The following is a 13,529-nucleotide window of genomic DNA, read 5'->3' as shown; positions in this document are numbered from 1 at the left end:
CTATTGGTGGTGAAGTTCTTGGCAATATGAAGAGTTCACTTCATAGCTTTCTGCTACAAGAGCTGAATTACTGCATTAAAGGAAAAAGACAATAGAAATTCACAATATGTTTAGTAGCAATTGCCTATTTTAATCATATCTACTGCCCCATGTCTCAGATCTAAACAAATGCAGACGTACCCACGAACATAAAGGTATATTGTTTAAAAAAAAACAACAAATATAAATCAATTCTTTAATTGTGAGTAAGTTCATTTCTTAGAAAATTCTTTGGTTAAACAAACTAAATTTAAAAACTAAGTATGAAATGTGTGTATATATTCGTTTTAATCCCCCAGTATGAAGTTATAATTAAAGTATTAGGCAGGAAAAAAAAACAATCACAAGTATGAAGTTATCCTGTAAAAACAACTCTATATTCTCATTATTTATTCCTTGTGTATAATTTGGTTTCTGCAGCTAAGCAGACTAAATAAAAGTTAAAAGTAAGCTTTTCCCACCTATCAGTGTGGAGTTCACATGTGGAAAGGCATGGAATTAACTTGGAAAGAGCTTTCATTTGATGGCTTAATATACAGGTTAGTGACTTGCAAAATTTTAACTTTTGCAAGGATTTCTATGCCAGACATTTCTTAACTTGTTCTTCTATGGAATACATGTGCTCGCATTTCTTACATGCAATATTTATAAACACAATAAAGTGATTGAGTTTTCACAATATGTAAAATGAAACAAAATAAAACAATGAAAATATATTTTTCATGCTTTTCTTAAATCATTTTAGCATGATTTATAAAAACAACAACAACACAATACACAAGTACCAAATATAGCATAAGAAAATTCTACTTCTAAATAGCTAGTTGTGTATACAGTATTTCACTAACATAGTCACAGCCTAATGATTTAGTTTTGTTGTGATGCATGTTGTATACCATACTCATTTATTTGAATTCTTTTATATACTTCAAAAGTTAGCATTTGTATATTTTTGCAAAATTATGACCATTAATTGATTGGCATATCAATATTAATTATGCTGCTCTTAAAATTAAATGCTTTTCTGATTGTTTAAAACCAGATCAAATTTTTAAAGTCTACTAAATGTCACTGAAGGCATGAGCATTAAAAGGTTGTTCATGGTTCTAAAAATTTATGTTGCTCAGTCAAGTAACCAAAAGGTGAAATACGTATTCATTATTTAAATTAATGACTTAATTTTCATGACTGGTAATAACTGCTCAGTTTTTAATATGCAAGACTTATAGGCATTCAGATCATTTGTGTTTATATCAGCAATTATTTTTTACATGTTTACTACAAGCATAGAACTATCAAGCTGATATCAAAATATGTGTAACACTATCCCTATTTCCAAGTCCATCAGAGACTAACAGAAAACTAGATGTGTATAAGAGATGCCACAGATAGAATTAAAAAGTCCTTGTTAGAGGGATGTTCAAAGTTCTCTGTGAGCACAACCAAGATAATTTTGTTTTCTAAACAGATATCAAGTAAAACTAAAGAGTAGCTGTGACATTTGATCTGAGCTATATTTGGTTTTGTGAATGACTTGTACTGATGTTAATGCATTTTATAACTTTTTTCTTAAGTAATCTTAAAATTTTATAAAGATTTAAGTGCAAATGAATGATAGAGTTTTGTGTTAGAATGATAACTTGTAATAGTGTGAGAGGATTAAAATGATGAGGACTGGAAGCAATAACTTCATTAAGGGGAATTTTCCATGGGTTAGGCCAGTACTGTCCACATCCTCATGAATAAAGAATGGGAGGGGAATAAAGTAGTAAGATATCTGAGTTTTTAGGAAGAAAAATAGGTTTGTTGAATTATTTGATATGGAGAAGGATGAAATTGTTAAGATGTTAAACAACTGGGATGAGAAGAGGTCACCAATATTATAGGACGCAGATTCCAACAGGGAGTGAGAGATAATGAGTTCAGTTAAAAATATGTTCCATCATTGGTTGGGAGCAGACCATGGGAGGTGTAGTCTCGACAAAATTGAACAGATTCATTTCAGAAAGCAGCAGCTCATACCCTTCATCATTCATGCTCCTTATTCTAGGAGATATCCAGAGTACATTCCTGGCTGCCACATGTTACTCTATTTGCACACACTTATCTGCTTCCAGGGTGTCCAACTTTTAGAAATGGCTATAGGCCTTGTCAGTGCAGCAAGGGCACTTTTCCGACATCACCTCAGAGGTTAGTTTGGCATTCAACTTGGAAACTAGCAAACTGATTCCACAGGGACTTGTGGGAGATGGTGCAGAGAGGAGCATTAGCCAAATCAATGACCACAGTCCTGTCAAAGGATGTATTAAAATGTCTTCCATCATGGGAACTATGGCAAGCTTATACCTTGGGAACTTGTCCTGACTTCTCATTGTACTTCTGAAGATGTAAGCAAGCTCTATATGCTTTCATTTGGTGATCCACATGAGAGTACACTGCATGACCTGAGCTCCACCTGCTTCAGCAGGGCTCTCCCTTTTTCAAGAAATTTTAAAAAAAAAATGACCTTGCATATTACACTCAGGAACTGGTACAACAACCAAGAATTATTTTGGTAATCTGTGTCCAGTCCATCATGAGCCTACTAGGAATTTAGGTAGGCATATGAACTAGATAAAACATTGACCTGAAAACAAAAAAAGAAAAAGAAAAAAGCATTGATCTGGATACATATACATGTAAGTGAGCAGCACTGAGAAGTATTTTGTATCAAGAGAATGACCAGCAGTATCAGAGAAATATCCTACCGAATCTGAATCTCTAGGGTTAGTGCTTCAGAATGAGTATTTTAGAAAACCTCCAAAAAGAAAAAGAAAAAAAGAAAACCTCCCCAGGTAGTAATGATGCACACAATTAGTTATAACAAGCTGGTGTTCAATGAAAACGGATGGAAGTCAAGGCTGAATAACACCATCATTAAAGTCAAATAAGTGGATGGTAACAAAGCAAACTGAGGAAGAATTCTCAGAGGCAGATACACAACTAGGATTCAGAAGAGATGGAAATGTTTCAGACATGAAAAAAAAAGTTCAAGTTTCAAATGAGGGATAATCAAATGTCAGCTAAGGGGAAAAAAAAGGGACTGAAAGGAATTACTGGAATTTAACACTGCAGAGGTAAGTGATTCTTTTGCCAAAATAATTTCAGAAAACTGCCAGGGATCAAAGCTTGTCTGCAGTTAAGTGACGAGGAAATGGCTTTACATTTTTATTTCTGAAAGCTTACAGCTATTATTAAAGACTAGAGGCCCGGTGCACGAAATTCGTGCAAGGGGGAGTGTCCCTCAGCCCAGCCTGCACCGTCTCCAATCTGGGACATCCCTCTCACAATCCAGGACTGGTGGCTCCCAACTGCTCGCCTGCTTGCCTTCCTGATTGCTCCTAACCGCTTCTGCCTGCCAGCCTGATCACCCCCTAACCACTCCCCTGCCAGCCTGATTGATGCCCAACTGCTCCCCTGCCAGCTTGATTGCCCCTAACTGCCCTCCCCTGAAGGCCTGGTCACCCCTAACTGCCCTCCCCTGCTGGCCTGGGTCCCCCCCAACTGCCCTTCCCTTCATGCCTGGTCACCCCCAACTTCCCCCTCTGCTGGCCTGGTCACCCCTAACTGCCCTCACCTGCAGGCTTGATCGCCCCCAACTGCCCTCCCTTGCAGGCCCGGTCCCTCCCAACTGCCCTCCCCTGCTGGCCATCTTTTGGCGGCCTCTTGTGTCCACATGGGGGCAGCCATCTTGTGTGTTGGAGTGATGGTCAATTTGCATATTACTCTTTTATTAGATAGGATAGAGGCCTGGTGCACGGGTAGGGGCCGGCTGGTTTGCCCTGAAGGGTGTCCCGGATTAAGGTGGGGGTTCCATTGGGGCGTGGGGTGGCCTGGGCAAGGGGCCTGTGGTGGTTTGCAGGCTGGCCACGCCCCCTGGTGACCCAAGCAGAGGCCCTAGTATGTGGGATTTATTTATCTTCTATAATTGAAACTTTGTAGCCTTGAGCGGAGGCCAGGGCAGGCCAGGGCAGGTGGGAAGCTTGGCTTCCTCCATCGCCAGGGGCAACCCAAGCCTCCTGCTCTCTCCAGCTCCGTGGCTGCCGCCATATTTGTTGGGTTAATTTGCATACTTGCTCCTGATTGGCTGGTGGAGATGGTTTATGGGCGTAGTGGAGGTACGGTCAATTTGCATGTTTCTCTTTGATTAGATAAGATTTCATATTGGACTATATCTGCATAACAGCACAGATTTTAACTGATACAGAATTACTAAGCCCTATGTTTCTCAATTAGGAAGGACAATCTTCAGAGTATTCCACAACTATATGATTTCCAAATTTTCACTGGCCTTTTACACAATTTGTGTGGGAGTATGAGTAACAGAAGTTTCCTTACTGTATGCAAAATTTTTATTTTAACAGCCCATCATTTTTCAGCACTCATTTTCCTCTTCAAATTTAAAAGCAAAACGGTTTGGGGCAAGACATTTCTACTCCACGTTTGAGTTGTTCTTTGCTTCTCATTTCTTTCTACAATTTCAGTGTGAAGAGACAGTGAAAGAAGAAATGCCGCCTTATAAGAAGTCCCAAACTCATCCTGGCCCAGAGCCACTTGATATTTTACTTAGTTTAGGCTTTCATAATTTGGTCATTTCAACAACTGATAAATATTGGCCTCATATGATGATCCTCTCTTTAGATCTCCCAACTCATCAGTATTCGGAGAGCCCTAAAGGTAGGGTAAAGTTATCTCTACTAGTAACAACAGATTGGGCAACCTTACCACTTTTGGTGGTGCAACAATAGTACTTCTTAGCAGCTTCTCTACTCTCCATAACAGAAAGCAGATCTGAAATATACCTTCTTTGCTTCCTACAGGCATGGCTCATAGGCTGTCAACCCAGGTCAAACATTCAAGGCAATTGAATATTCTTGTCCAGGATAATTTGTAGATTACAGCCATGATAGAAATGCATTTCAAATAAGGTATTTAAAGGAAAATAGAAAAAAAGTGATACCCCCAAGGGCATCTGTGTGCTCAATGATAATACACAACTATCTCTCTCAGGGGGAGGAGGGGCGGGGAGGGAGGCTTATGGGTTTATCAGTTTCAGTGAAGGCTAACTTCAAACTGCCACTTGATATTTTTCAAGGCAGAAATGGAAAGAGACGTGAGTTGCACACCATAACATAGTGACTTCACTATAAAGGTATAATAACCAATACGGGAACCATGCCAAAGTCCCCAATTAGTCAAGGCTAGAGTGTGGAGGCCTTGGTGATAGTATACCGAATGTCCACGGCCACTCTGCCCCTAGGCTAAGATACCATAAGCAGCTGCAAGGCCACAACAATCTCACAATGTGCTGTGCCCTTCTATAACCCAAATGATTAATGCCACTGTTGGCAACTAGCCTTCTTTGTCTCTGGAGTGATATGCAGGTTACTGACCAGCTAGTTGGCTAGAGAGCAGCCAGGAAGGGAAAAGGCTAGAGAGCTCAGATGGAGCTGAGAGCTGGTACTGCGACAATGTAAGGCTAAGAGCTCATAGAGAGCTTAGATATAGCTACCATGTTAACCAGCTAGAGTGTGCTGGGCAGGAGAGACAGGAGAAGCTGCTGAGCCAGAGAGTTCAGGTACCGCGATGATGTAAGATGGTGAGTGTAGAGGCAGATAATAATTGTGGGTACAGAGACTGCTACTACTTTGTGAGAAAGATATGTATTTGCCAGATGGTGTTCAGCTGCCTGATTGGGACACTGTTGTGAAGGACTATTTTGTCTGATGGAAAATAGAAAAATAGGCCCTCTTGGCTTCACAGGACAAGAATCCAAGTTTGCTTTCCCCTGATTCAGAGCCTCTTCAAGATTCAAATTGGAGTATATAGGGTGAAAATTGATGCTGAAAATACATAAACACCAGACATAATTCAGGTGACTTAGATGCAGATGATTTTTTATTTCATAATTTAAACCTTCAGTAGTGACAACAGAGGTGAGGAATAAATTATGTTTTTATCTCTTCTTGGTTTAGGCCAGTTTCTGATGATTTATTTGGATTTATCCTCTCTTCAGGCCAAAGTTGTTAGAGACTGTTGCTGTAAGAGAAAACAAAACAAAATACCAGAGTTGCTTCTTTTTTTTTTTGAGCTAACATATTTCTAACACAAATAATTTAAAAGGTGTGGGTAATTGTAAGGATCAAGGAAATGAAAACTAAATCCAGAAGAAAAAAAACAAGGATCTGTTACCTCAACTGCAAATACTCTGAATTTTATAACAGAAGTGGTTTTATAAATACTCTATTTATCCATGTATAGTAGAATGATTCACACACTTTGATACACATACAATTTACTGGATGAATTAAGAGAGGAGAGCCAAGGAAATATTTGGGCATCCCAAGGACTCTGGGTGAGGAGGATCTAATGTCATTAAAATCTAACTCTTTAAAATTATCAAAAATGAAACCAGTTAAGCATGAAATAAAGTCAAAATGTTTGTTGTAAACTTAAATATGAAAGCAAAAATGACAAAATATTTTTAGAACCAAGATGAATAATGTTTTAAAAATGTTATTTATTAACAGTATTCTAGATCTAAACCCCCAACTTACATAACAGAAAAATCAGCAGAGAGACAGAAGGTAAAGATATAATTAGCATCCCTAATACTAAAGGGAGTCTCAAAATTGCTTCTAGTTCCATATGGTAACATTTTGTACTTTTTATTTCTATGCCATACCCTTTATAGACATAGCTCATTACTAAATGACATAGTGAAAAAAATAACAAAAAGTCAATAGGACAGTAAAAAATAGCAAAATTTTAAGATATGCTCTCTCTCAGAAAATATACCACTTACATGTCCAATTGACTAAAAGTAAATAATTTATGAAGTTACAACTGGATACATATAGATTGGTGGTGATCATTACAACTAGGTAATTTGGCAAAAGATATAAAAAAACAATAAAAGTGTATATACTATATTTATGCTTTGATCAATCTCTCTTCTAGGGATTTAACCTGAGACTATAATCAGACAATTGCTCCAAAATGTGTATCCATTTAAGGATATTATTTACAGGAAGTGTGTAATAACTGGAAGTACTCTAAATATTCATAATAACCAATTTTAAAATAAATTGTTTTTCATTTTTAAATTGAATACCAAATGTCAGAAAATAATTATTTAGGCCTAATTTTAAGATAGGAAATGTCCATAATAATCTCTTAGTTTAAAAAAAGTACTTTTATGTTTACTTAGAAAAAATTTAAGAAGGTATGCATCTATATTATTAATGAAAATCATCTTTGTGTGTTGATTATTAAAATGTATGCTTAATTTATATATCTACCAAGGTAACTTTGATATTTTAATAAATATTTGATAATATATTAACAATCAGAAATATAAAGTTTGAAAATAAAATTACCTATATTGTAATTCACTGTTAGTTTAGTTCTAAAACCAAAATTTACCTGGATATCCCTACTTTCCTTTTATATGCATTTCAGAATCCTCTTCTCAATTCTATGTACCCATGTATCCAAAATATATTTTCATTGAGTTTACTTAAAATATAATTATAATATTATAATATATTTTTTAAACTGTCAGGCACTGAAAAAGCTTTATGTGTAAGCATAGGAAGGGGAGAAGGCAAAGTAAAACCTGATAACTTCTCCCTACCTGCCTGCCCTACCTTACACCTCCATCCCCTCAATCCTTTGCCCTCAAAATATACAGAAACCTACATATACATAGATGTTGAAAAAAAAGAGGATACGTTTTAAAGTTAAAGGATTGAAAAGGAAGAGGTAACAACAGTCAGCTTCAATTTAAATGGAAAAGGAAAGAGAAATACTTTAGACTAGAGGCCCAGTGCATGAAAATTCATGCATTGGAGGGGGCGTCCCTCAGCCCGCCCTGCGCCCTCTTCTCACAGTCCAGGAGCCCTCAGGGGTGGGAGGCGGCCCGGCGATCAGGGGAAGGCAATGCCCCATCACACCTCTGCTGCTGCCACTGACAGCAGCACAAGCCTCTGCCGGCCCTGGTTACCTGAACCTCGGGCAGCCCTGGGCAGCTGGGCAGCTGACATCTGAGGCTTGCCTGCGCCTCAGGCGTTGGCTGGGCAGCCGCCATCTGAGGCTTGCCTGCTCCTTGGGCTGGCCCTGGGGGGCTGGGGGGCTGAGGGACTCCAGAGGCAGGCGTGCCTACCGCCTTGATGAGGCTGAGGGGACTGGGCGCCACCATCTTGTGGCTGTGGGCGCCACCATCTTTGAGGGCATGGCAGTCAATTAGCATATTCCCTCCTTATTGGCTGTAGGCGCCACCATCCTTGAGGGTAGGGCAATTAGCATATTTCCTCCTTATTGACTGTGGGTGCCACCATCTTTGCGATGGCATGAGGGTCAATTAGCATATTCCCTCTTTATTAGATAGGACTAGAGGCCCATTGCATGATATTCGTGCAAGAATAGGCCTTCCTTCCCCTGGCTTTGCTTCCGGCCACCTGGGAGCCTGCAAGTCCTCGCTCCCGGCCAGAGCACTGCTCCTGTAGCTCCCTCCACCACCCCTCTTCCCCCTCATAACAGGTGTCCTGCCCCTCCTGGCCGCTCTGCGCCTGCATATGCAAATTAATCCACCATTGGTGGATTAATTTGCATACTTACTCCTGATTGGCTGTGGGCATAGCGGAGGTACGGTCAATTTACATGTTTGTCTATTATTAGGTAAGATAATAAGACTCAAAATTCATGGGCAATTTCCTTTATCATAAGTCTAGAAAATAAATGTTTAATTAATTATAAAGTAAATATAAAATGTAAATATGATATGATAGTTTTAAAAATGAAAATGTAAGTTACAAATATGGTTGAAGCCTAATAGCTTCAGAAGATGCTAAACTGCTGAACTGTAATAAAAAGTATACTGTACCAATATATATTCCCACCTGCAATGTGTAATTGTTTGATATTCTCACCAACCCTAAATGTCACCTCTTTTAATGTGATCCATTCTTATAGGAATGTAGGGGACCTTCATTTTTATTTTGTCTTTTTCTGATGAGTACTGATGTTGATCATTTTTTCATGTTTTGATACCCTTTGATATAAAAACCATTAAGTATTAGTCAAATTTTCAGTTACATTTTCTATATATTTGTACATATTTCATTCTTATAACACATACTACCTGTTTTTTATGAAGTGACTCTTCAAATATTCTGACTACTAGGTTCTCCCACCTTTTGTTATTGTTTCATACGGATTCTTTATAGAATCTGAATATGAGTCTTCATTGGAAATATGTATTAAAAAAAGTGGTTTCCCACTTTGTGATTTCCCTTTTAAAGGAAGCCCTTTAGAAAACAAAACATCTTAAAAACTTTTTAAATGTTACTGTATTGTGGTTCAAAACATACAATGCAAAATTATTAATCACACAGTTCTACACTCACCTTACAGTTGTAGATAATTTGCCGTTAATGCTGCCTTCTTCTGACACAGACCTATAAACATAATAAAACTTACTTTAAAGTGGAGAAAATTTTTAAATCTTAATTGAGTGACTATTTAAATAAATGTTTTCAAAGAAAGAGTGAGTCAATAAATGAAATATCTTCCTGTAACAAAATAAAAGAATACAAACAAAACAGATGCTGTCTCAATATTAGAACAAATGTCATTAGCCACCTTGCTTTGTTGATTAAATCCTCTTATTCTCATTTTACATTTATTCAATAGTTTATTTGAGAAGCCACATTTGTACAGACAGCCCCTCTCTCCGATTCTATGTTATCCCTAACTCTTCAGGTCAAATTAAGCCAAAAACCATTAAGTAGTAGTCAAAGATTTCAGTTAAATTTTCTATTTATTTGTACATATTTAATTCTTCCTTTTGTAACACTTACTTCATGCATGCTCTTCTTATAAATTTTTGGAATACAAAATGAGAGGTAAATACTTCTGTAGGAAAATACAGTGAATTATTAGCAAAGGCCTCAATAATGATGTTTAAATATTAGGGTAACCCACACAGCTAGCGGAGCTGTGTAGTGGAAGTATTCTGAACCCATAAATATTTATGTAACTGATTACAGATAACGTGGTAATTTCACTTACTAATTTGGTGTATCTAAAGTTTACAATACATTGGAAAACCATTATTATCTTCCATTTATAGAGTTATGGAGATTAATTTTTAAATATGTCTTTATGGATATTTTTAGAGAGAGAGGAAGGGAGAAGAGTAGAGAGATAAAAACATTGATGAGAAAGAAACATCAATCAGCTGCTTCCTGCACATGCCCCACAGGAAGCCCACAGCTGGGGCATGTGCCCTGACCAGGAATCAAACCAGTAACCTCTTGGTTTATGGGTTGATGCTCAACCACTGAGCCACACCGGCTGGGGATGGAGAATAATTCTAAAAACTTGAAAATATCATAGCTTTTACATTCAGCTTCATAGATATTATCTCTAAGAGGTGCTCTAATAAAGGTGTTTCCCACTGGTCTGAGACTCTGTATCTGAAACATTAATTTTCTGAAAGTTCCCTTGTAATGCAGTGCCACCTATTCTCATCAAGCCTAGTGGTAAAATGAATAAAACCAGAAAAAATTATGGCAGATACCAAGCTGGTTTTAAATATATCACTGGGCCTCTCCACATATTGTTTTACTTATAGTCTTAGCTTATAACTGAAGAAATCTGAATATTATTTTTTGGCTTATTTAATGAAATATATATATATATATATATATATATATATATATATATATATATATATATATATATATACACACACACACACACACACACACACACACACACAGTGACCCAGTGCATGAAATTTGTGCACATTAAAAGGGAATTAATTAGAGAAAATATTTTAATATTGCTATTTGCCCTTTCTGTATAATAGAAGTGTCAGACATGAAAGAAAATTAGTAAAATGTATATGAAAATCTTCTTCCTGTCAGAGTCTGGGGTGCGCCATGGAAACTAGAGTCAACTCCCTGCCCACCCATGTGAGCCTTGAAATCACATGAAACCCAGACCCGGCCAGCCCCACCCCCGTCAAGCCCCACCAGGTGGGGGTCACAATCTCAGGTCCCCTGGCCTGGCACTGGGGCAGCGGGCATGGCCTGAGATCCCTTGGCCTGGGCCAGGGAGGGGGCGCACCTTGAGATTCCCCGTCAAGCCCCACAGGCAGGGGGCATGGCCTGAGGTCACCTGTCAAGCCCCACATGGTGGGGTGCATGGCATCAGGTCCTCTGGCCCAGCGCCGGGGTGGGGGGCACAGCCTGAGGTTCCCCTGTCAAGCTCTGCTGGGTGGGGGGTCAAGGCCTGAGGTCCCCTGTCAAGCCCCACCAGGCGGGGGGAGTGCAGCCTCAGGTCCCCTGCCCTGGCCCAGAGCCACGCAGCCTCAGGTCCCTGCTGATTGCTCATTAAGGCTCGTTACAGGAACTTGGCCTCTGCTCTGGGCACAGCCATCCTGTGTTATGGAATCCCTGCCCCCGCTGTGGGTACAGCCATCTTGTGATGGTGTGATGGTCAATTTGCATATTCCCTCTTTATTAGATAGCAATATACATACATACATATATATTAGAGGCCCAGTACACAAAATTCGTGCATGGGGGGAGAGGGTCCCTGAGCCGGGCCTGCACCCTCTCCAATCTGGGATCCCTTGGGGGATATCTGACTGCTGGTTTAGGCCCAATCCCTGCACATCCCTCTCGCAATCTGGGACCGCTGGCTCCTAACCACTTTCCTGCCTGCCTGTCTGATCACCCTTAACCCCTCTGCCTGCCTGCCTGATCGCCCGTAACCACCTCTGCCTGCCTGCCTGATCACCCCTAACTGCTCACCTGCTGGCCTGATCGCCCCTAACCGCCTCTGCCTCAGCCCCTGCACCCAGGACCCAGGCTCCCCTCCCTCTGGCCAGCTGCAGGCACCTGGGACCCAGGGTGGCTTCGGCCGGGCTGGCCACAGGCGTCCGGGACCAGGGGCTGCTTCGCCTGGACCTGGCTTTGTCAGGAAGGTCATCTGGAAGATGTCCAGTCTAATTAGCATATTACCCCTTTATTAGTATATATCTATCTATATATATATATACACATATATATACCTCTCACTTCCAGTTTCACCTCTGTAGCATAGATCTCTTACTTTATCCTGCTTTATTAAAACAGCAGCAATAATGACAAACATAGGTAAAGAAATGTAGAAAATGAGTTGAATTCTGCGTTTTGGAAAAGCAGATCTTTGGACCAATGAACTTTTACCTAGAAAAGAAAATGGCCATTTTAAATTATGTCAGAGATTTTTTTATTACCCAAATGAAAAGGTGGAGTGGCTATCATTACCAACACTATTCCCAAACACTAAACATTTCATTCATATATATTAGGAATATTATAAAATCAAAACCAACTAATGTACAAAATGAGTTGTTACTGGTGCTTTACTGATGATTTTGCATTTTCCATCTTCTACCATATTTTTGACTGAAGGTAATGTTCTTTCCTGAAGCATATGTTTAATACTTGTAATCATTCTTCAATTCTTTTCTGATATAGCTCTCCAAAATTCAAACATGCATATCACAGAGATTGTTGGAATCATACCTGAATGTGAGAATTAAACCTAGGCATTTAATTTCTCCTATATTAATACAATTTTTTCTAAAAATTAAAAATTAGTAGTCACTAAATAACTTATTTAACTAAATTGTTTAATCAAATATGCAGCAATAAGAAATTAAAATGGCTCTAGGATTATTTTATGCAATGCATGGCTAAGCCTGGCATTAACCCACTTTTGACTAACTAATGCTAATATCTACATTTTTCTCATCAGTTCTTAATTCATTCTCAACTGAGAATGTGGCTCCTCAGGTTCCATCTCTTTGTAAATACTAGTCTTCTTTCTGGATTTATACTATGTCAAGTTCACTTTCTCCACGGTTTGTTAGTCTCCCTACTTTTAGTGGATACGGAATACTATTCTCGCTTCTTTGCCAGTTGGAAAAGAGGAGAAGACAGGCGGAGGAGCCACTCTCTAGCTACACTTATCTATGATCATTGAGTCTCAACAAACTCCTATTAGAACTGCCTCGGACCTTTTACCTTTTTCTCATAAGATTTTCCAAGTGAGTGCAAGGGAAGAAGTTAAACACTTTCTGTTTGTCTGCTTTGCGCATGAGATTGAGGTTCCCAGTATTATTAGGATAAGGATTACATTATATTCATAACCAGAAAGCCACTAAATCAGATGGAAAGATCGACCTCTCTATGTGCTGCAGAATGATTCTCAGCTACTTGTATAATCTTTTGGGTGATCAATGACACCACATGAGTTATTTGAAAAGAATGTAATGTATTCCCAGGTGGCCTCAAAGGCATGAGTAAAATTTCCAAGAACCAGAAAAATCGTCCTTACTTCTTTCCCTTATACTACTGTCTAGTTTTAAGAAACTCTACTACTAACAGCCAAGA

The 13,529-nt window shown here is 39.0% G+C and overlaps 1 protein-coding gene across 1 annotated transcript in view; it reads right to left on the bottom strand.

Moving 5' to 3' along the window:
* The window catches only part of LOC307104490 (disintegrin and metalloproteinase domain-containing protein 5-like), a gene marked incomplete at both ends in the record, with an annotated part of 107,084 nt that continues 93,555 nt past the window's right edge, over positions 1-13,529 (bottom strand). Inside the window, 3 exons of the mRNA XM_079779376.1 lie at positions 1-70; positions 9,486-9,536; positions 12,161-12,317. Of these exons, the coding sequence (XP_079635502.1) occupies positions 1-70; positions 9,486-9,536; positions 12,161-12,317 (278 nt within the window). The remainder of the gene's footprint in view (positions 71-9,485; positions 9,537-12,160; positions 12,318-13,529) is intronic.

The sequence above is a fragment of the Cnephaeus nilssonii genome (assembly GCF_951640355.1).
Source record: "Cnephaeus nilssonii genome assembly, chromosome: 8".
Taxonomy (NCBI): domain Eukaryota; kingdom Metazoa; phylum Chordata; class Mammalia; order Chiroptera; family Vespertilionidae; genus Cnephaeus; species Cnephaeus nilssonii.
The sequence above is the reverse complement of the archived record's forward strand: the minus strand, read 5'-3'. Positions and strand labels throughout refer to the sequence as shown.